This window comes from Siniperca chuatsi, linkage group LG13, assembly GCF_020085105.1.
Source record: "Siniperca chuatsi isolate FFG_IHB_CAS linkage group LG13, ASM2008510v1, whole genome shotgun sequence".
Taxonomy (NCBI): domain Eukaryota; kingdom Metazoa; phylum Chordata; class Actinopteri; order Centrarchiformes; family Sinipercidae; genus Siniperca; species Siniperca chuatsi.
Genome location: NC_058054.1, coordinates 16,858,460 through 16,880,213, shown reverse-complemented (window position 1 = coordinate 16,880,213; position 21,754 = coordinate 16,858,460). Strand labels below are relative to the sequence as shown.

At 39.3% G+C, this 21,754-nt stretch overlaps 3 protein-coding genes across 7 annotated transcripts; 2 read left to right on the top strand and 1 right to left on the bottom strand.

Moving 5' to 3' along the window:
• Window positions 1–174: 174 nt before the first annotated feature.
• On the top strand, window positions 175–21,718 carry capn10 (calpain 10). 5 transcript variants are annotated; one of them, XM_044218813.1, is made up of 13 exons: window positions 175–1,133; window positions 15,010–15,255; window positions 15,802–15,933; window positions 16,097–16,293; window positions 16,469–16,695; window positions 16,779–16,920; window positions 17,331–17,497; window positions 17,598–17,851; window positions 17,927–18,129; window positions 18,676–18,931; window positions 19,173–19,366; window positions 19,491–19,536; window positions 21,117–21,718. In XM_044218813.1, exons 2-13 carry the CDS (start codon window positions 15,112–15,114, stop codon window positions 21,210–21,212), a joined length of 2,058 nt encoding a protein of 685 aa, XP_044074748.1. In that variant the 5' UTR covers window positions 175–1,133; window positions 15,010–15,111; the 3' UTR covers window positions 21,213–21,718. The 5 variants fall into 5 exon arrangements, with proteins under 5 accessions (XP_044074748.1, XP_044074749.1, XP_044074746.1 ...); XM_044218814.1 differs by lacking the exon at window positions 175–1,133 and adding an exon at window positions 14,164–14,285; XM_044218811.1 differs by lacking the exon at window positions 175–1,133 and adding an exon at window positions 14,237–14,412.
• ccl20a.3 (chemokine (C-C motif) ligand 20a, duplicate 3) lies at window positions 8,292–9,443 on the bottom strand. The gene is made up of 4 exons (XM_044218823.1): window positions 9,260–9,443; window positions 8,973–9,081; window positions 8,743–8,817; window positions 8,292–8,634 (listed from the first exon to the last, which is right to left on the bottom strand). The coding sequence occupies exons 1-4, from the start codon at window positions 9,333–9,335 to the stop codon at window positions 8,586–8,588; spliced, it is 309 nt and encodes a 102-aa protein (XP_044074758.1). The 5' UTR covers window positions 9,336–9,443; the 3' UTR covers window positions 8,292–8,585.
• On the top strand, window positions 9,334–13,195 carry ccl20a.4 (chemokine (C-C motif) ligand 20a, duplicate 4). The gene is made up of 4 exons (XM_044219188.1): window positions 9,334–9,357; window positions 12,497–12,704; window positions 12,894–13,005; window positions 13,111–13,195. Exons 1-4 carry the CDS (start codon window positions 9,334–9,336, stop codon window positions 13,193–13,195), a joined length of 429 nt encoding a protein of 142 aa, XP_044075123.1.
• Window positions 21,719–21,754: the final 36 nt, after the last annotated feature.

The window sequence follows — 21,754 nt, the reverse complement described above, 5'->3', positions numbered from 1 at the left end:
AAACAGCAAGACTTGTAAAAGTGTTGCTGAAACATTATTTCACAGCACTTCTTCTTTGAAGTGATACTACCGCCATCTAGTGTTCAAAGAGTTTTTTTTTTTTTTTTACAAGACTTCATGTACAATCATTGTGGAAATGACAAAGCAAATCACCAAATCAAGCCATACTCCTGATGATGATCGATGGCCGCAAGCCCCGTCACGTCGTGATGACGTCACACTAGCACGCCGAACGCCGGTCATGGAGTAGCCTAGTTTACTTCTCTCTCAAAAGTATCTGTCTTGGATTAACACCAATCGACGGACTCTGATTATTCAGATTCAACTGCAACTGCAACTCAGACAACGTTTGTCCAAAACGAATCTCTCTCTGGATCATATCTTCAGTTTCCAAACACTGCAGGAACCAGCGGAGATATGAGCTCCCCGGCTGAAACATACACCGCAACCGCTCTTTCCAGCCACCGGACAAATAATCTACTGCTTTAGTCACCCGCAAGGGCTGCAGGCCGTCCACCGGTCAAATTAAGAACTGTTACAATCCCCGGATTTAACCGACACTGAGCTTAACATTGTATTGCTAATAGAAGAAAAACTTAAGCACTTGGAAAAACTACGCAAACTGCACATTCTTGACACACTCTTAACCGAGCTGAAAAACATGGACGCGGAATATATAGTGGAAACGGTGGAGCTCAAAAATGTTGTCTCAGATGTGCAAACCGAAACGTCAAAAAAGAAAACCACCTCTTGAAAGAATCACTGCTGCACCTTCAAACCAGGTCAATAAGGGGACAATTTAATATTCAAAGGAATCCGATAGAAAAATGACTATAACCCCGAAGAGCTCGTGAAAACATTAATGAAGAACGAACTAAACATCCCACAGGAGGCTAAACAACATTACCTTCGCCCGAGTCTACCGGATTGGGGGAAAAAGGAGACACACGCCAGCGCGCTCCAAACTTCAGCAGCACCCACCGGACCCAGACCCATCGTTGCCAAGTTTGAGCATTTCAAGCAGCGTGAATACATCAGAAGGCTCAAAGGTAACGAACAGTTACCGCCTTGACGAGGAGCGACGCAGAGTTGTTTTCCCCATCTACCACAACAACCGAAGAAACGGCAATCAGGTGAGTCTGATCTCTGACAAACTCTACACAGAGAATAAATTATTCAAGGACCCGAATATCACCCCCTGGCGACAGTGACTATTAACCCTGTGAGACAATGACTGTGAACTAAGAGCTGCTGAAAACAGAACTGTTTAATGACTCTAAAAGGGTGATAGCTAAAATGTGTAGCATCTGGGGGAAGAGAAGGGGGGGAGAAAACAAGAAGAGGGGAAAGGAAGGAATGGGAACAAAACCCAAACAAAAATAACTATGTATATATGTATACAAGACATTTAACATCTTGTACTTGACAGTACATGCACTACTACTTATTACTCATGTTATTACATTATATTATTATACCGTATTATCATTATCACCCGGTAAACCCACTTGGTACTTCACACTTATTTTATTTTATACTTATACCCACCTGGTACTTAATTTATTTTCTGACCTGTATTATAGTGTATTGTATTATATTTTTTGCTAGTACTTCCTGTGTGCACTGACGTAAAGGTGAACTGCTGTAACAAAGAGTTTCTCTTCGGGGATCAATAAAGTATTTCTGATTCTGATTTTGATCCAAATGTGTGTGGTGTGTATATATGTATATATATGTGTGTGTGTGTGTGTGTGTATATGCAGGTATGAGTATGTATAGGTACACATTTATATGATATGTGTGTATGTATGTATATATATGTATATGTGTATATTGGTAATTATATATTATTATTATTATAATAGTTGCCTTTTTTTCTCTATCCCTAGTTTGTCTCTCTCTATCAATCTACTTCACTCCGACCTCATCTCTCTTTGCCTCTTTATTAGAACCTTTACTTTTATTGCCCAATATCTATCCATTACCCCTTCCCCCCACCTTCCATTTCATCTGTTTTGCTTAATGCTTATGCTTATGAAATGGATCAGTTGCCTTAATATTATAATTCCACTCCAGGCCTGCACTAAACAGTTGAGTCTTCAAATGACCTTTCAACTCTACCACCAATCCCCAACTACACCAATGTTCTGTACCCTGAATGTCTGTATGTTTCTGTGTTTATGTTATTGGTATTGTATTATACCAGTGAAAATAACATCATGGAACATGAGAGGAATCAGCTCTCCTGCAAAAAGGACAAAAATATTAAACCACCTAAATAAACTAAGATCAGACATCTGCTTTCTACAGGAAACTCACCTTACAGAGGCAGAATCTCTGAAAATTACAGCCAGATAGATTCTGAGGGTCGCTATATCATTATCACTGGAACCATTGGGAAAGACATTCTAACTCTAGCAAATATATACGGCTCCAACTCAGACTCTTCTCCCCTTTTCCACTCTTATTCTCAGCACTATCCAATCGTCCCGACTCGCATATCATCAGGTGGTGATTTCAACATAGTACTAGATTCATATATTGATCGTTCATCATCACCCTCCACCAATAAACCTAATCATTCCTCATCCTTACTTAAACAGTACATGTCAGATTATAGACAGACAGATATTTGGAGACTAAATAACCCCAGTAATAATGAATAACCATATTACTCACCTCACCATAAGTCATACTCCCGTATAGACTATTTCTTGGTTAACAACTCTATTATTCACAAAATAACTGACCCAGCCATCCATAGTATTATAATCTCTGATCATACCCCTATTAGTATTAATTTCACAGCAGAACTCCAACCCCCTCCTCCCCTCAGATAGCAGTTCAATAACTCATTACTTAAAGACCAAGAATTCTATTTCAAAAAGGAGTGGGCATCTTTTATCGAAACCAATAACTCTCCTGAAATAACAGCATGTACACTATGGGAAACTGCGAAGACTATCATGAGAGGAAAAATAATATCATACTGTTCATACAGAAAGAAAGAAAAAATTGCAAAAGAACACATCCTCCAAAAAGAGGCAAAGAGATTGGACCTTCTGGTCTCTCAAGTGCCTACTGATTCAATAATGAAGGAACTTCAGAAAACCAAACATGAACTAAACAAGATTCTGAACAAGAAAACCGAATATGCTCTCCTTAAACTCTGACAACAATGTTTTGAATTTGGAAATAAAATTGGTACATTTCTAGCAAATCAACTAAAACAACAAACAGAGAAATATATCATTACCTCAATCACAGACCCATCGCAAAATCTCTCCACAATGACCCATTTAGATAATTTTACTCAAATCTTTACACTCCAAAACCTCTCTGGAGGAAGCAGAAACATTTCTGAGGAATGACTCCCTACCTAAACTAACTCAAACCCAAACAGAAAACCTAGAGGTACTTCTCTCCCTAGAAGAACTCACTAGAGCACTTTATCTCATGCCCAACAATAAATCACCTGGTCCAGATGGCTATCCAGCAAACTTTTATTAACAGTTTTGGCCTCTCCTTTCACCTTTGTTCTTCAAAGTAATATCTGAAATTCACCAAAATACCACCATGCCCTATCATATGAACACTGCCTATATTACACTCATAAGAAACCAAATACGGACACCACTCAATGCTCCAACTAACGCTCCATATCATTAATTAACACGGACACAAAAATTATAAGCAAGGCTTTATCAGTTAGGCTTGAATCAGTAATTTCATCATTAATACACATAGATCAAACTGGCTTCATTAAAGGGAGGCATTCCTCAGAAAACACGCGAAAATTACTTAACCTGATCAACTTTTATAAAAATAATTTCTCCCAAAACAACCTACCATTCATCATAGCAACCCTGGACGCAGAAAAGGCATTTGACATGGTAGACTGGTCCTTTCTCTTCACCTCCCTTAACTACTTTGGATTCCAGCCATACTTCATTAATTGGAACAAAACACTATACAATTCACCCACTGCATCTGTTATAACCAACGGACTGATATTAAAACCATTTAAATTACAAAGAGGCACTCGACAAGGATGCCCATTATCCTCACTACTGTTTGCAATTTTTACTGAACCCCTGGCTGCTTCCATTAGGCAATGTGACCGTATCTCAGGCATCCAGTCAAAGTCACACCACCATAAAATTAGTCTTTATGCTGATGACATCCCGTTATACATATCCCTCACCCTCACTTCTATGAGTCCGTAATCTGATCAGTAATTATAGTAAGTTCCCAACTTGGAATAGGAGAGGAGTAGCCAGCCTGGGACAGTTATTCAATAATGGCCTGCTCATGACCTTCGACCACATCCAAAAAAGATATAACATACCGGGCCACTGCTTCTTCCAGGTATATCCAGTTAAAAGAAGACGTAAGAGAAAACATTAACACTACAACCTTCAATAATCACAGTCCTCCCCTCTCTCTAAAGCTACAATCACTTAAACCTCAAAAGATTTTATCTCACATATCATCACATATAAACTACTAACCTCTGAAGACAGAACAATATCAGTCCCCACAGATAAATGGACCACAGACATCAATAATCTTTCAGCAGATTTCAATTGGCCAAACATATTTAATAATACATTTCTATTACATGTAACTCCAAAACCCAACTGATACAATATAAAGTTCTTCATAGAACCCACATCACCAACTCTACCATATGGGCTTCAGCCAAAGTAACACATGTTCACATTGTCCGACCACAACTGATGATTACTTCCATGCCCTCTGGCTCTGCCCATATATTCAAAACTTCTGGTCGGAGGTCGTAAGCAGGCTGACTGATATTCTCAGCCTCAGCATCCCCCAATACTCCATCATTGCATTACTTGGTCACGTCTCTACTTTACATACTCCCAAACATCTCAAACCATTCATATTATTAGCATCAACCATTGCCAAAAAGGTCATATTATTGAATTGGAAAGACAGAACGAAGGTATCCACATCCCACCTGCTCAGTCTACTCACAGACCACTCAAATCTTGAAAAAATCACAGCATATCTGAAAAACATCACATCCTAGGATAACACCTGGTCCCCCTTTTTGCAGTACCTCCAACACTGATTCCTCTTTCTCTCCATAAATGGCTCCTAATGTATGATTCACATCAGTATAATATTTATAAGTATTATTATTCTCTTCTACTTTTACTTATTTTTTGTTTACTTTTTTCTTTATTCATTTATTTACTATTATCTTTTGCTTTAACAAACCTACAAGAAAACACAATGTACAGTTTGTCCTAGTACCCCTTTTTGTTTGATACTGTCTTGTTGGTCTTATTTGTTTTGTCCTGTCTTGTCTATCTGATCCTGTCTTGTCTATCTTGTTTGTCTTGTCTGTCAAGAAAAGAGAAGAAAAAAAAGACAAAAAAAAAGAGCAAATCACAGCAAATCTCGTTATTTATTTTCACAGTATAACCTATACCTTTACTGTATGATTTCAACTTATTCTGGTTCTACAATTATTATTTTTTTGCTTCTATTCATGCTTTTTATTATCTCTTTTGTAACAGTTAAGCACTTTCAGAATCAGAATTAGAATCAGAATCAGCTTTATTGGCCAAGTATGTGTACACATTAAAGGAATTTGACTCCAGTTTTTTATATATATATATATATATATATATATACACAATGAACAACAACATACAACTGTTCCTTTAAATTGTAAACAAGAACACAATAGTGCAATGGAGTGCAAAGAGCGCTGGAATAAATACTGAATCATTCATGTAACAGTTTACTTTATACACATATATACAGAAGCAGGTGGATATGACATATGACATACAGTGTGCTTAGATATATATTTGACAATGATGAAATGTACAAACTATTTGAACTATAAAATATATCATTTAGAATTTGTAGGTACAGTGGATGTTTAGCGTTACAGGGTTATTGCACAGGGATTGTTTCTGACACTGTGGCCTGTGGGTAGAAACTGTTCTTGTGTCTGGTTGTTCTGGCGTACAGTGCTCTGTAGCACTAGAGGGGCGAAGCTGGAACAGGTTGTGTCCAGGGCGTGATGGATCTGCAGTGATGTTTCCTGCCCGTTTCCTGACTCTGGAGATGTATAAATCCTGAATGGAGGGCTGGTTGGCACAAGTGATTTTCTCTGCAGTCCTGACTGTCCATTGTAGTCTGTTTATGTCCTGTTTGGTGGCTGATCGAAACCAGACAGTGATGGATGTGTAGAGAACAGACTGGATGATTGCAGTGTAGAACTGGATCAGCAGCCCCTGAGGCAGGTTGAACTTCCTGAGCTGGTGCAGAAAGTACATTCTGGGCCTTTTTTGATGATTGTGTCTATGTTGGATGCCCATTTTAGGTCCTGGGAGATTGTGGAAACCAGAAACCTGAAAGTTCCATAGCAGACACAGTGCTGTTTGACTTACTTAATTACTTACATAAGAACTACCATTTTGTCAAGATAAAGTTACTGGGGATCAGAATTCATTAATCATATTATTAATGAGAAATATGAATATGTTTGAAGATGGACAGAAACACAATTTAATCATTAATAGACCAAAGGTAGTACCTAAAAACTCTGTCAATGTATTATTATTTTATTACTTATTAGACAAGACAATTTCATAATAAGTTCCCAATTCCTTCTGAGTAATCATTTATTTTCCTAGCAAGTCTCCACAGGATAACATATTGTTTTTGTTTTTTAATATCCCAATTTACATTTAACAAGCTGAACTTCACTGCACCACTTGTCAATATAAACACTTTGTCTATAATCCTCAGCACCTTGGCAGACAGTTTCAAGATGGACTAATAGGAGGACAACTGATTAATGTGACTGCTTCCTGTCTCATCTGCAAGTAGAGAGCTGTCTGTTCATACAATGTCAAGCTGTGCTGCTCTTTTCTACAGCTACACAGAGGGAGATGAGATGGAAGAAGCCGAGTTGCTCAGCTTCAAAGTGTATATAGTTGAAATTCATTGTTACCAAGTGTTCAAGGTTCCCCTGGATTAATGGCTTTATCTCCTCATTAAACCAAATATACATTTAAAAGCCCTGACCTCTTTAAAGCGAGACAGTGTTTTTTTAAAAACTTTTTTAAGAAGAAATAACGCATTCTGCCTTTTACAAAAGAAATGTTGACTTCATAAGCAGTAAAACACACCCTTTCTCAATGTAATCCACTCAGAGGTTGTGATGCTACAGCCTTATTTGTTCCGCTTTGGCTGTTAGTTTATGGTGGCTAATGTTAGCTAACGTTAGCAAACTTTAGATCGATATTACTGTATAACTGACATTTGAGTGAGTTTATGACTCTTCTCTACTTGTGCTAATATTCATTTACCATTATTCCATAATTGTCACATGTGGCTACAGTGCCCATTGTACAGAAGAAGTTACATAATCTCCCTTTAAGCCTACAAAGTAGGCCTAAGTAAACATTGAGTCTTTTTGTTGATGGTTGAGATGGAGCCACGTCCTTCATTATGCGTGTTTACTTTAAATTCTCCACAGAATCCCAAGATTTTCAAAAATATCAAATATGTCATGTTGGACTGTAGGAAAATGTGTTTGAATAATGCACAAAACGTCTTTAAAATTTCCATTTGATGTAATGGTTCAACCAAAAAATGTGGCACCTTGAGTTTGAATATTTAAATCATTGTGAGTATCATATATGGTAGCTTCAATGATGTGTTGTAACAAACAGATACAGAATATATTTTGTATGTGACATTGTAACAGAGTGCTTTTTTTTTTACTTACTAAGGGGAAATTTAGAGGATAATCTTAGTCCAAGAGGTCAAGGGTGTCTGGCCTGGTAAAGAACTATGCTATGTTTACAATAGTTGTAGTCTCTGCAAAAGATCACTACCCTATGACCTATAAAGTAAACAAAGCATTACACTTCATGACAGCTGATGTCAGCTGTGTGTCGACATGGAAATACCTGTTCTGCTAGTGCCTCAAATAAACAGCCACCATGACTTCCTCCTGCTGATGTCACAGGACTTTCACCACTTTGCGTTTAATTATTTGCCAGCTTTTGATCACGGGACACAAAGCTTCCAGAGCTGGAATTTTTCACCGTGAGAAGATAAACAGAGAATATGAGATAAAAGCTGGTATGCTGTCAGGGAAGTGTGCGTGTGTAGTAAATACGGTTCAGTTTCAACAATTAACACACAGTGGAGTGTTTTCATGAAGAGACCTGTCACCAACTACTCATGTTATAATTCCCTTTTACTATGAGGCCACAAAACCATTCATTTGACACTTTATCAAAAGTTTAATGTTTCTATATTAAAACATGTACAAATACATATAATATAAAAAAAGATATATAAAAATAATATTATACAGTGCTCTTACAACTGAGCTGATACCTGTATTAACAACACATTTTTTATTATCAGCAGTTTCGTTAAACCAACTTCAAACAGGAGTTCACTGAGTTATAAAACTGAAATGTCATTGGTTACTGGATGTCAGGCAAAGCTGAGATACATGAGAACAAATTGCTTGCTACAGCAGGGCTCCACCATCTCTCTGCAAAAAGCAGAAAAACGCTCTATTTCTGCGCTTGGGAGGTCTTGATGTGAACCATTTGTGCTTTGTTCCTGCAATGAAAATTTATCAAGTTATAATTTTAGCTACACTCTTGTGAAAATGTATTTCACAGCCTACAGAATTGTGCTTTTTGTTAGTTATGTTGCACAAAATGTTACCTTAAACGGTCGACATAGTCCATCACCCAGTTCAAAGCAGGATTGGTGCATGCTTTACCCTTCTTTGTGTGGAAACTATAGATTCAAAGGAAAGAAACAAAATGAACATTTATACAATTAAATGATAAATTAGATAAACACTTATGTTATGCCTCATGTGTTATTTATTCTCTGGTTGAGAAGGAGGAGATTAACATTTTTTATTTTATATCAGTTTTCTTGATACTCACATGATGGCGTTGATAGGACACATCTCTGTGACGGTCTGGACTGAGTACCCCTTGATTGCACGAAATGGTATTTTGGTTGTCATGTAACTTCGACAACATCCATGATACACTGTGAAACAAGAGAAAATATCAGATTAGATTAAATACTGGAAAAGAAAAAGAAAAGTAAAGCGAGAGACATACATCTGTCCATCACAGCCAGATTTGTGTGGATGATTGAAACTAAATAAACCAAATAAAAAAGAAAGACATAGAGGCAGACTTAAGAGAGGGAACCCAGTACATACCTGCAGATGTACTTGTGGCCAGAAGACAAAAGGTGAGGAGCGTGATCACCACAACTGTAGCTTTGATTGACACCATGTCTTCCTCTGTGTTGGCAGCAGTGAGTCTGAGCTGAGCTCTTGTCACGCCTGTCCTCAGGTGGAGTTAGAGAGCTTGTGGTGACAAGCTGTTGATCACAGCAGCCTTATATATTGCTCAGAGAAACAGGAAACTTCCACTCGGAAAAATATTATGCCACCACATAAAACCCCCCTTCATCTTATTCAGAGGTGTATTGTCATTCACCTTTGAATAAGATGAAGTGCTCATTATTTGTGTTTCTTAATTATGGTTCAGCACAATAACATAATGGGTATGAGCAGAATAAAATAGAATCAAACAGAATAGACCAGGAATCAGTGTATCCCTTGGCCAAATATGAAAATAGGAAATGTAAAAAAAGAGTTAAACATCTAGTTAAAACCTCTTCAATAGACAAAAATGATGGGTGTTAGATCACACATGTTCACCACACCTTAGTATAATAAAGACTCCTGTAGAGCCAGTGCAACATGAGAAATTACAAAGGTGTGGCTGCTCTCTCAGTGACTCTCACCATGGACATAATACTGTTAACGGCAGAATATATTTAAATAAAAACAAATTATTTAAAATCAGGTTGGACTAGAGTTTAGAGAGGATGAAGAGATGAAGTTTCACTGAAGACATTGTGCGATGACTTGATGTGGGCTGCAACAAGTAGGTTGCTTTGAGGTTGTACAGAGGTTATTTTCTAGGTCAGAGGAACACTATCTAATCAAGAACCATGCATCAAAGGAAAAAAGTACATGGGGAGCACTGAAATAGGTCAAGATATGGTTCATGTCTGTTTAATTGTGCATCATGAACTTTCCACCAAAACCACACCATGTTTGAAGTATATAACTCTTCATTGATTTCCTGCAGTGTGCGTGTTATTAAGTCACAACATTATAACTCAACTTAATATTGTCTCTTCCGTACCTTAACTGTGAGAAAGATGCTCTTGTGTTGATGATAATGAGTTTTCATTAACCCTCAGGCAGGGGCAGATTTGACACCAGGAACACAAATTTCTTACCATCGTCAAAAATGTATTTATGACTGGTCCTCCATATATACAGTATATACACTGTATATGCCTTTGTAGTGTCAAGTTCCTGCCTTAAATCAGACTTGAGGTCCTGATGACATATACTGTACAGTGAGGCAAACTTTTCCCAATGTGATTTAAAGGAAAGGTTCACAGTTTTCAAGTCTATCTTAAAACAACACTCACATGTCCATGTGTACATAAAAGGTCTTTTATTGGTCACTGTAATCGTCCCTCCTGTTCAATACTAGACGTGAAGTGTAAGTGATGGGGGACAAAATCCACAGTATTCATTGAGCTGAATATGATGCTTCAGCAGTCTGAGTTAGTCAAATTAAGCTGTTGTCTTCCAAAGGCAGTCTTTTTTGGAAAAAAAAAAGTTCTGAGTGAGAACAAGACATCAAATGACACCTACTCACAGAAAGAAGAAGGGGGTTCAGAGAGTTCAGTAGGCTTTTTTCACAGCCCACTCCAAACCAGTGAGAAGAGCTGAGAAGAAATACAGAAATGCACAAATATATCATGTGAAATAACGACGTATGGCTAGGAGCATAACGTTATCTGACAGAAGAGTCAGACCTATAATAGGCCTCTTTCACCGCAGACATTTTGACTCATCATAGAAAAAGCACAAGTGTTACTAATAACATTTAAAATGGTTCTGTTTTATTCTGTTCTAGGCAATGACACTGTGACAGTGAACCAGCATGTACAATACCAGGACCTTGAAACTGAAGGCGCTAAATGGAATTCAGCCATTTTATTATTACCTTCCTATTGTGACATGCCTTTTTCACAGAAGTATCTTCTGTGAAAAAGGCTTTTTAAAATGACTTTGTCCTTGTATCATAGACAGCATAAAATGATGTCCTTAATAAATGTGTTGCATTTTAATGAAAAATAAATATAATAATAATAATAATAATAATAAAATAATACAGTGTTTTATGAGATATATATTTGTTAGTATGTTTGGAAGTTTTATACTGTAATGCAAAATGTGCTTGAATTGACTCTGACTTGCTTGTCACTACTTTTTCTTGGTGGTCGCAAACTTTTATAAGCAATGGTGATGTGTAATATTAACCAGCGGTGACGACTGACAAATTATAAAATCAGTATAAATGATAATTGGATGTAAGGACAATAAATACAATAAAAAACAGCGTACAGTCATAGTTAGAGACAAAATGTCTTTTCTACATTGCCTCCTAATGTTGTTTGTATGCAGCAAACAAGGTCAGCAGGATGTTATGTTGTGAGGTATGGTTTGGGGTTATATTGTTTCTTGTTCTCAGGTCTCTCTTGAAAAATAGATAACGATCGCATTGAGACCTTGGTAATAGTGGAGAATTATTCAGATATTATACTTAAGTAAAAGTAGCAATACCACGACATAAAAATACTCTATTAAAAGTAAAAGTACTACACTCAAAATGTTACGCAAGTAAATTTAAAAAAAAAGTATTATCGGCATAGTTATCAAAAGTAAAAATACTCATTAAGCAGCAAAACGGCTCCTGTCAGTGTTATATTATTATATATTATTATTATTATTATTATTATTAATGCATTATTGTGAAAGCAGCATTTTAATGTTATAGTTAGTGGAAATATTTCATATTTTATAAACTGATCAGATGTTTTGTGGGTGAAATTTGAATTTGCAAAGTAACTTGTAACTACATCTCTCAAATAAATGTAGTGGAGTAAAAAAGTACAATATTTCGCTTTGAACTGTAGCAGAGTACAAGTATGAAGTAGCATAAAATTTACAAACACAAGTACAAGTTCTTGAGTAAATGTACTTAGTTACTTTCCACCACTGCTTATTATATAAAGATGAATAAATAATACTAATAGCTTATGAAAGGTATTAATTGTGTCTAACAGTGTTTACATTCAAGGAATGAACAACATGAACTGTTTCATATTATTCATTGTCAGCATGACATCGTGCCGTTTTTTTTTTTGTAAAGTAGCACATATTTGTGTCTTGATTCCTGTGTACCAACCCGCAGATGAGGGGATTTTGTATCACTACTGTGGGTAAACCTATGCTCTTTATGCTCTATGTCACACTTCCCGCCTGACCCAAATACATTACAACACTGGTGTTTCCAGCTAGTTCCCTGGTCTGTGGTGGGACATTACCATTTACCATTTGACAGAGTATTTAAACTTCACTGCCAGAGATAAACTTCATCAAGTCATCCCTTTTGAGAGTCCAGATCAGAAAACTGATTCACTGCTGAAGAGAAGCTGTGTGAGGATGGCAAAGCTTACTGTGTGTGTCTCCATAATTATGATGCTGCTGGTGGCGCTGGGTGAAAGCAGTAAGTATGACTTACAGTTATTTACTGTACAGGATTAAACAGTTCACTAATATTATTGGTTTAGGAGAACACATGAGTTGTTGCCTGTCTTTTTCTAGATTCTGTACTGTTTTCGCATTAAAGTGGCTCCTTGAATATGTTACTTGGCCTCTTTTTTGCTGACATGTTTGTAATGTCTCTTCTTTAAAGGTCCCATGAGGCTTTGCTGCACACAGTACCAAGAAAATCCAATCCCAGTGAAAGTGCTGAAATATTACAGAATCCAGGAGGTCACAGAAGACTGCAACATTAAGGCAGTAATGTAAGAAAATACAAATCAATGCATCTGAAACACTATTATAACAAACAGAAATGTCAGCTCTGCTATTATAATATTGGCTTAACTTCTTGCCTTGTCTTAATACAGTTTCAAAACAGTGAAAAACAGACTTCTCTGTGCCAGTCCTGACAGTAAGTGGGTGAAAAAGGCCATGGAGTCTGTACCACAGTAAGTTCATTTCTCAACTCAACCAATCTCTGTACCAAAACGCAGAACAGGCATCAATAATCAACTTAATGTTTTATTTTTTGTCTTTCTAAATAGAAAACTTTGAGCAGCAGATCACCTAAAGAAATCAACTTAAAGACACGAAGACACACAAGAGGAATTTAATGCATTAGGTCAATGAATCTCATATTTTTGTATTACTTTCATGTATTTCAATGTATTTCTTTAAATATATAACTTTAATGCCAATAAATTGAATATTTTTTAATAATAATACGTTTCCGTGTTTATTTAAGTAACAAAAGTTTGCTGAAGTAAACACGCATTAGCAGCAAAGCCTTGTGTCTCCAATTTGGGGATTTTCATGCTTTTAAATCAACTGAAGAAGGAAATGAAGGAAAGAAAGAGGAAAGAGAAGAAGGAATAATTGAAGAAATGAAGCTGGGACTAATAGATAAAGGGAAAAACATAAGGAGGGAAGGAAGGAAGACAAGAAAAAATGAAAGAAGAAAAGAAAGATGAGAGGAAAGTGTGGAAGTAAAATCGGCTTGCTATTAGCAAGGACAGTAGCCTATTTGAGTAAATGTACTCTCAGTTGCCACTTTATTAGGTACACCTAGCTAAAACAAATGCAGCCTACTACAACAGCCCTGCAATAAATCCCACCTTCATGAAGGTCCAGTATTTGTTGAAACTGTTTTGATACTGTATTTCTAATATTTAGTCTACGCTCAACAATGAGGACAAAATACTGGAAACATCACTTAATATTATGCAATACAATTCACAACAGCACCACAAACTACATTCTCCAAAATGACCATAAAGTAGCAGACTGCACTAGTTTTAGCTACATGTTCCTAATAATACCTAATAGTACTTTTCATCCATACAAACAAATGAGTGAACACACAGTGTGTATGGTAGAAAAGGTTTCAGTCGTAGTCATCTGGACACTGCCATCCGGAAGGCATTCTCAATTGAATTACACAGTGTGTAATTCGCGGTACCAACAGTAGGTGGCGGGAGTGTTCAGCAGCACAGGAAGGATTCACTTTATCAATGAAGTGCTGGATGTCCAACCGGAAGAGACTGTACGTGTTTTTATACTTCGCAAGATGTCAAGTCTGGTTTGGATGTGGACTCTTAGTCACAACGAAATCTTTCATGCTTTTGGATAAAAAGACAGATTGTGATTGTGGTGATAGTTCTGAAAACATGGTAAGATGAAGCGACACGGAGATGCTAACCTACATCTAACTATGCATTACAAGCTAGCTGAAGCTAACGGTTAGCTGTTGTGTTATTATGAAGAATAAAAGCTACGAGGGGAAAGATGCTTAAAAGAGGAGAAAGGTAAGACACAGGAACATAGAAGTTACCTGTTCTGTTTCTAACAGTACAGTTTAGTTTGGAGATATATTCATACAGCTTTTCTTTATATGTCTCTGTTAACTGAATGAATCTGTGCTTATCACTTTAGTACCACAAAGTATGCTTTCCCTCTAAAAGACACTTACTTACATGCCTCCAGTGGTGTAACAATATATATGCATTGTAACATCATATTATACTAATGTTTGTGCACTTATGAGGGAAGGTGAATTGTTTGATTTGATTCTGTAATAAATAACATACTCATAACACACCAAATGGTCACAGAAAAAGAAAAGAGAAAACATGATATAGTGACAGATAAATAGGGTTTAACTTCCATCTTCCTACATACATCTACAGCAAGGTGCAGCTGTTGATGCCTGTAATCTACAAAATCTCATGACTATATAATGTAGCTACCTTTTTTTGTTTTGTTTTTAGGTGCAGTGCAAGTGTGAAATGTACATGGAGGCAGTGAGGATGGTCACAGCTGGCTGAGGTTCACCCTCTGACCCAGATCCAGGTTGAAAAGAAGCAGGAGCCATGAAAGAAGAGTGCAGGGCAGAGGGTGGAGGCGAGGCTCTGTTTGAGGACCCGGACTTCCCCTCGGACGACACGTCCCTGTTCTCTGACAGCTCCACACCCATCGCCAGGCTGCAGGGAGACATCACGTGGCGACGCCCACAGGTTAGACCCAGTGCCAAGGGTAAATGGGAAATGCCCCAGGGATTTCCATGTACTTTTGTTTTGTCATCAGTTAATGTTTATATATGCTGTTGATAAGATCGTGTGAATTTTAACTTGTGACTCATTAACTTGTTACCTGTCACGGGTTGATCTGTTGAAGGATTTCTCAGGTGATTGATTTGATTATGAAAGACTGCCTACAGGTTCAAAATTATTTCACAAAAAGCAAATATATTTAATACAAGACGAAATAGTTTTTTTTATTTCTATGTCTATCATCTTGCAACCCAACAAACTTATAGTGTAGCAAAACAATATTGTGAGAGGCCCTGACCTTCATGTTAACAACTTCTGGTTTTATGCCATAACTAACTAACATTTATTGAAATTAACATTCTTTGCCCACTTTCAGGTTTAACCATTTACAATAAGACATTTCTGCACCTCATTTCTTTCGCTCCCCAAAACCCAAATCCCAGCATTATTGCAAGTCGTCTTTAAGTCGGCGTGTCTCAATTCTCCTTTATGTCTATTTCACAACTCCAGGAGATCTGCCAGTCGCCAACTCTCTTCCCTGACAACATCAACCTGGGTCATGCAAAACAAGGCTTATTAGGAGACTGCTGGTTTCTCTGTGCCTGCACCTTCTTGCTCAAGAACAAACATCTACTGAACAAGGTAGCAGCTCTGTCTGTGTACAGACTCTGGAGAAGTGAATTATGGGCAGGAGAGTGGCCCAGTGGTTAGACTAAATAAGTTGCTGTGAATAAGCATGTCATGAGCATGTTATCTACCATATGTCCTAAACTGCTGTACTGACGGAGTCCATGACTCTCTGTAGGTTTTGCCTCCAGACCAGCCCCAGTGGGGTGACAGCCGGTACAGGGGCTCCTTCCAGTTTAGTTTTTGGCAGCAGGGACACTGGACAGAGGTGACCATCGACGACTGCCTGCCCTGTATCAATTTCACTCTCTGCTTCTCACGCTGCCACTCCCCCACTGCCTTTTGGGTGGCCCTGTTGGAGAAGGCCTATGCCAAGTAAGTAACCCGTGGAATGTCCCTGTCTTATCTCTGTTTAACCTACCATGAACTTTTGATTTAGGAGAGATTTTCTGGTGGTTTTGGAAAGTTTTACTATCCTCGTAATGCATTCCGAGCAACATGTTTAGGGAAGTTTGTAAATCCCATTTTCTGTCCCTTCCATCCTCTTTAGGCTTCATGGCTCATATGAGCGACTGTGGGCTGGGCAGGTGGCCGAGGCCCTGGTAGATTTGACTGGGGGCCTGGCGGAGCGCTGGAGCTTGGGAGACTGTGGGTCAGAGGAGGAGCAGAGACCAGAACAGGACAGCGACCAGGTCAAGAGGAGAAGACTGGACCTGAACCTTCTGTATCCAGTGAAAGAGTGTGCGCTCAGCTGCTCCACTCACAGCAGCCCCGGAGGTCAGAAAAAAAGAGCATTCTTGCAGATACAAGTGGTTTTGATCCTGTATCACATCACCTGATGACCTCGATGACTGTTGTAGGTGCCAGCGAGCTGGTTCAGTACCATGCACTCACTGTCATGGAGTGGTTGGATGTGAAGACATTGTCTGGGAGCGAAGTACTGCTGCTCAGGATCAGAAATCCCTGGGGAAGATGCTGCTGGGGAGGTGCCTGGATAGGGAGGTAAGCATGTGTGTCTCCTTATGTGTGTCATAGTTTAGATTTGTCCGTTGTAGATGCCACAGTGGGATAAAATTTGCTGTGAGACGCGTCTTCAGACCTCAGTCGTTGCGATGGATGTGACCAATGCCATGACAGTGTCATCATCTTAAAGTATTATTATAAATGGTTGCGAATGGAATTATTTATCGCAAAGGGTGTGCAATGTCAAATCTTATTAATCGAGACTGAAGTGTGAACCCAGGGTGGACTCTCTGGAAGTCTGTAGAGCGTCTAGAGACTAGAGAACTACAGACTATTCGGCACTCGCACGTACGCACCCGTAAGGTCCACGAGTCTGCAAGTGTGGGGATGTCCAGACTTTGGAATTTAGCCCCAGTGTGCATTCACTTAGTCTTTCTATTTCTCTGCAGTGGTGCCGGTTGGAGCTCTGTCGACCCTGTTTCTGCTTTGGACCTACAAGCCAGAGTGTCCGAGGGCGAGTTCTGGTTGGATGAGACCGAATTCCTGTCCCAGTTTGATGATGTCACTGTGGGCTACCCCATCAGTGATGAGGGGCACCTAAAGAGCATCTATACTGGTAATTTCCTTATTTTGCTAAAAAATGTTTTAAACGTACAGTCACTGACTGTGACCTCCTTGGCGCCCTTTTTAACCCTGGCAGCTCTCCTCTCCGACAGGAAATCTGCTGACACACAACCATCAGCTGGCTGGCCGATGGATGAAAGGGCACTCTGCGGGTGGCAGCCGAAACAGCAGCAGCTATGGCAGCAACCCTAAGTTTTGGCTCAAAGTGTGTGAGAGAGGAGAGGTGCTGGTATCCCTGCTACAGCATAGAAAATGGAGAAACACGGAGAAATATGCACAAACGGCACTCGAGGATAGCAAGAACACGCACCAACACTACCAGGCTATCGCTCTACACATGTGGAAGGTTTGTGCCATCACTTAAAGCGAAAAAATTATTGTGTTTGCGTCTTTGCATCATGTTACATTTTTCTGTCAATAGGTGGAGAAGAAGCGTTTTAATCTAAGCCGGATGTTGAACAAACCTCCTTGTGCTTCTACTCACTGCCACGCCTACGAGAGAGAGGTGGTCCTCCATGGACAGCTGGAGCCCGGATACTACCTGGTGATCCCCAGTACCTACCAGCCAGGAGCTGAGGCCCGCTTTCTAATCAGGGTCTTTTCTTCCTCTTCCACATCCCTTAGGTAAGGACCAGTTAATGGGAGGAGAAAGTAAGAAAGCTCATCTTATCCATGTAAAAGTGCTGCTGCAAACATGCATGTCTCCTTCCAAAATCAAAGCACAAAAGCATTAGTTATTTTGCCCATTAAACAACGTTGTTATCTTTGAGATCCCTCAAACACATGTTAAAATGTCAACAATATTGTTTAATGCCATTGAAATCACCATTTGTGAAATTGTGCACAAACTTTCTTAGTGCCATGATTTCCCATAAAAATAGTGAACAGTAAATAAATAGTGACATCTGCTGGTCAATTTGAAAAACACTTTTTAAAAGAAAAGAAAACTTTTTATCCTTTCAGAGTGCAGCAAGCACACCTCCAGCTGTTACCCCACACATTGTATTTTATTTCTATATATATATAATATATATATTTATTTATTTTTTTTTTTTTTTTAACAAAAGATGGATTTACCTACTTCCATGTTTCACCATGTAAAGTGCTGTGATTATAAAAATGTGTGTGTGTGAATTATTCATGACATAACAATATTGGTTTCCTCCTCAGTGCCCTGAAAAGCCCAGCACCTTCACTGCCATCAACAACAGATGGAGAGTGGGAGACCAGTTACTTCCAGGGCTCATGGGTGGAGGGAAGGACGGCTGGAGGAAGCAGGAACTTCCTGTCTCACTGGCAGAACCCATGCTTCCCTTTTACAGTGTGTGATGAGTCAGCAGTGACATCAGGAGTTAATGTCAGGATTACCCTGCACCAGAGTCGCCCTGACACTGATCTGCACCCTATTGGCTTCCACATTTATAAGGTCAGTCAAACAAATATGATATATGTTATATCATATTGTGATATAAAAATATGATAAGTAACTTATAGTGAATCTCTAAAACTGCCAGTTACAGATATCTTAAAAGATGCTGACCATGCAAACACTACCACTGCTGTAAAAGAAAGGAGCAACTTAGACAGTTGGCACAAACTTACAAAATATTCTTAATGTACTATAGATGATAAAATAACTAATGATTTGATCTTCACTATGTATCCAGTTCCCAGAAGGGGAATCTGAGCAGACATTACCCAGGGACGAAGATCCTGTGGCCAGTTGTGTCCCTCACTGCTACACCCAGGATGTCAGTCTGGCCTGCTGTCTTTCTCCTGGAGCTTACACCATAGTGCCGTCCACTTATCAGCCAGACTGCTCGGCAGACTTCACCCTCAGCCTGGCTCGCAGAATACACAGGTTGGCTCTGTTCCTTTTGTCTTAATCTTGTAATCAGAACGTGATTACTCAGCTAATAGCAGTAGCTTCAGGTATCATTATTATATCGTTGTCAGAAATAATAATGAATGTGTGTCTCTTTCAGGAAAGTGGTGAAAAGCCAGGAGAGGCTTGGAAGTGCCATTCAGGAGGTTAGTTAATTGGACACTCAGCAGCTGACAAATTTTCTTTATTTCACCAATCGCACAGGGCCTTCAACATTGTGATTTACAGAATGTGCAAAAAAACAAAAAAAACAACAACCTATATATATATATACTCTGAAATAAGGCTGAATCTTTATTAGTTATCCAATGAGAGCTAGACACATAGATGGCCAGCCTCTAAAGGATTTTTTTTTTAACAGAAACTTAATATAAAAGCACACAACCAAATAAAACATTAACATCAAAAAACATGTCAGTCACAAAATGCCTTCACAGACTTAGATAAATGAAAAAACATTATAACATAAAACCAACAAAAAAAATTATTTTATATCGATGTAAATTGAATGTCTTTGGGTTTTGAACTATTGGTCAGACAAAGGAAAGATGTCACTTAGGAGTTTAGGGAACTGCGATCGGCTGTGATTTTCTGACATTTTATAGACTAAAGTTTTAATCCATTAACCAAAAACAGAATCTACAGAGAAAATAATTAATAGTTTCAGCCGTAGTGTTATGTTACATTGTGGTCAAGAAACTTTATGGTCATAACTTCTCAGCCAGCACCTCCTCTCACTCATTGTTTCACCTGCAACAAAGCTCAACGCATCAAATGGTTATGTTTTTTGGAAGGCTGATGATAGGATGAGACCGACGGGGCAGCAGCCTGACAGCAAGTCCTGCCTCAAGGGCAAAAAAAATCCTTTATGCCAACCTTAAACCCATATGTTTTGTGATTGTAGTCAGAAGATGGCAGCACTGAATAATTGCTCTATCTTGCTTTTGTGTCTTTCTGGGGGGCAGATCTCTCACATCTCTGTGATGCAAAGCTAGTTCTCTGGGACTGTTGCTGCTCCACTGATGTCAGCTCACCTCCTTTTGCCTCTTGGCCCATGATGAAGGAACCAGTTCTCCCATCCGCCCTCACCATGGATGCTGTATGTGTGTCCATGTATGTGTATGTATGTGTACCACCGGTTGCTGAGAAGGCAGGCAGGCAGATTTAGTGGGAACATGTGTGTCGGGAATCCTAGAAACCCCTTTATGCTGAACCGCTGAGACTCAGGGCTGATGGGCAGCCACACACTCATCGGCGATTAGGACATCAGAGGTTGTCGGTGGGCTGGGCTGCTAATGAAGTATGACGGGACTGGCTGGTGTAAACAAACAGCCGCCTTTTGAAGAGGGCCGCCACTGCTCTTGCTCATTCGCTCACTGGTGCGCCTGCCGGCCCAGAACAAAGGGCCCTCTCATGAAGGTCCTCACAGAAACACAGGGGGCAAGGGGCAAGGGGGTGGTCTCCGACAGCAGAGCCAACCAAACCACACCACACCATACCGTGCCATACCGTGCCAGAGCTTTCCTCCCCTCCCTCACCCCCAGACACTCTGCTCCTTACCTAGCTTGCATTGTTTGTCTCTAGACACAGATGCAGGGTTTTCTCAGTCCCTCATCCCCAAACCTGCTCACCATCCAGACTAACACTAAAGTCAGGCCAGACCTAAAGAAGTCCACTTAGTTCCTGACTCCATCCTCAACACCCAGATCCCTTTTTGTCCCCCCAGACTCGGCCCAGAGCTCTGCTTGGACCTGAACAGTGCCACAGTTTGAAGTTGCCGCAAGGACAGATGACAAGCAGACGGATGGAAGGGATGAAATGAGGGATGCGGCACATCAGAGGAGGCCGGTTCATATGAAGAAGCTGTCAGTCCTTTTTGTGTTGAGGCTGTGTGTGTGTTTCATGTTCTTATATCCCGGTGGGGACTTTAACATGAATGCATACTGGGACTTGTGTCACCATGGGTAGAGACTGCTTTTTGAGGGTTAAGACTTTTAGGGTACAGGTTACAGTTAGGTTAGGGTCAGGGTAAGGGTTAAGGTTAGGCATTTAGTTGTGATGGTTAAGGTTATGGCAAGGTGCTAGGGAAAGCATTATGTCAATGAAACAAACGTATGTGTGTGTGTGTGTCTGTGTGTGTCTGTGTGCGTGCGTGTCTGCCTGCTAGTACCCATGTCTGTGTGTCCAAGTCACAGGGTTTCCGATTATTCATTGGAGCCAGTGTTAACAGAGACTTTTACAAAGCTATAAGTACCTTGTTCGAGTAGTACAGTGCTGTGTATTTATTATGTTTGGGAGTTTGTGATGAATAAAATGATAAAACATAAATTGGTGCTGATGTGTCCCATATTTTGATGTGATTTG

Bases quoted from the DNA above. Each gene is read 5' to 3' on its own strand.
- ccl20a.4 (XM_044219188.1), top strand. From the start codon at position 9,334: ATGTCTTCCTCTGTGTTGGCAGCA. The intron at 9,358-12,496 runs GTGAGTCTGAGC...GTTTCCAGCTAG, and splicing joins CTTCCTCTGTGTTGGCAGCA to TTCCCTGGTCTGTGGTGGGA. The intron at 13,006-13,110 runs GTAAGAAAATAC...GTCTTAATACAG, and splicing joins TGCAACATTAAGGCAGTAAT to TTTCAAAACAGTGAAAAACA.
- ccl20a.3 (XM_044218823.1), bottom strand. From the start codon at position 9,335: ATGGTGTCAATCAAAGCTACAGTTGTGGTGATCACGCTCCTCACCTTT. The intron at 9,082-9,259 runs GTATGTACTGGG...CTTGTTTCACAG, and splicing joins GGCCACAAGTACATCTGCAG to TGTATCATGGATGTTGTCGA. The intron at 8,818-8,972 runs GTGAGTATCAAG...TTGAATCTATAG, and splicing joins TGTCCTATCAACGCCATCAT to TTTCCACACAAAGAAGGGTA.
- capn10 (XM_044218813.1), top strand. From the start codon at position 15,112: ATGAAAGAAGAGTGCAGGGCAGAGGGTGGAGGCGAGGCTCTGTTTGAG. The intron at 15,256-15,801 runs GTTAGACCCAGT...TCACAACTCCAG, and splicing joins TCACGTGGCGACGCCCACAG to GAGATCTGCCAGTCGCCAAC. The intron at 15,934-16,096 runs GTAGCAGCTCTG...GACTCTCTGTAG, and splicing joins ACAAACATCTACTGAACAAG to GTTTTGCCTCCAGACCAGCC.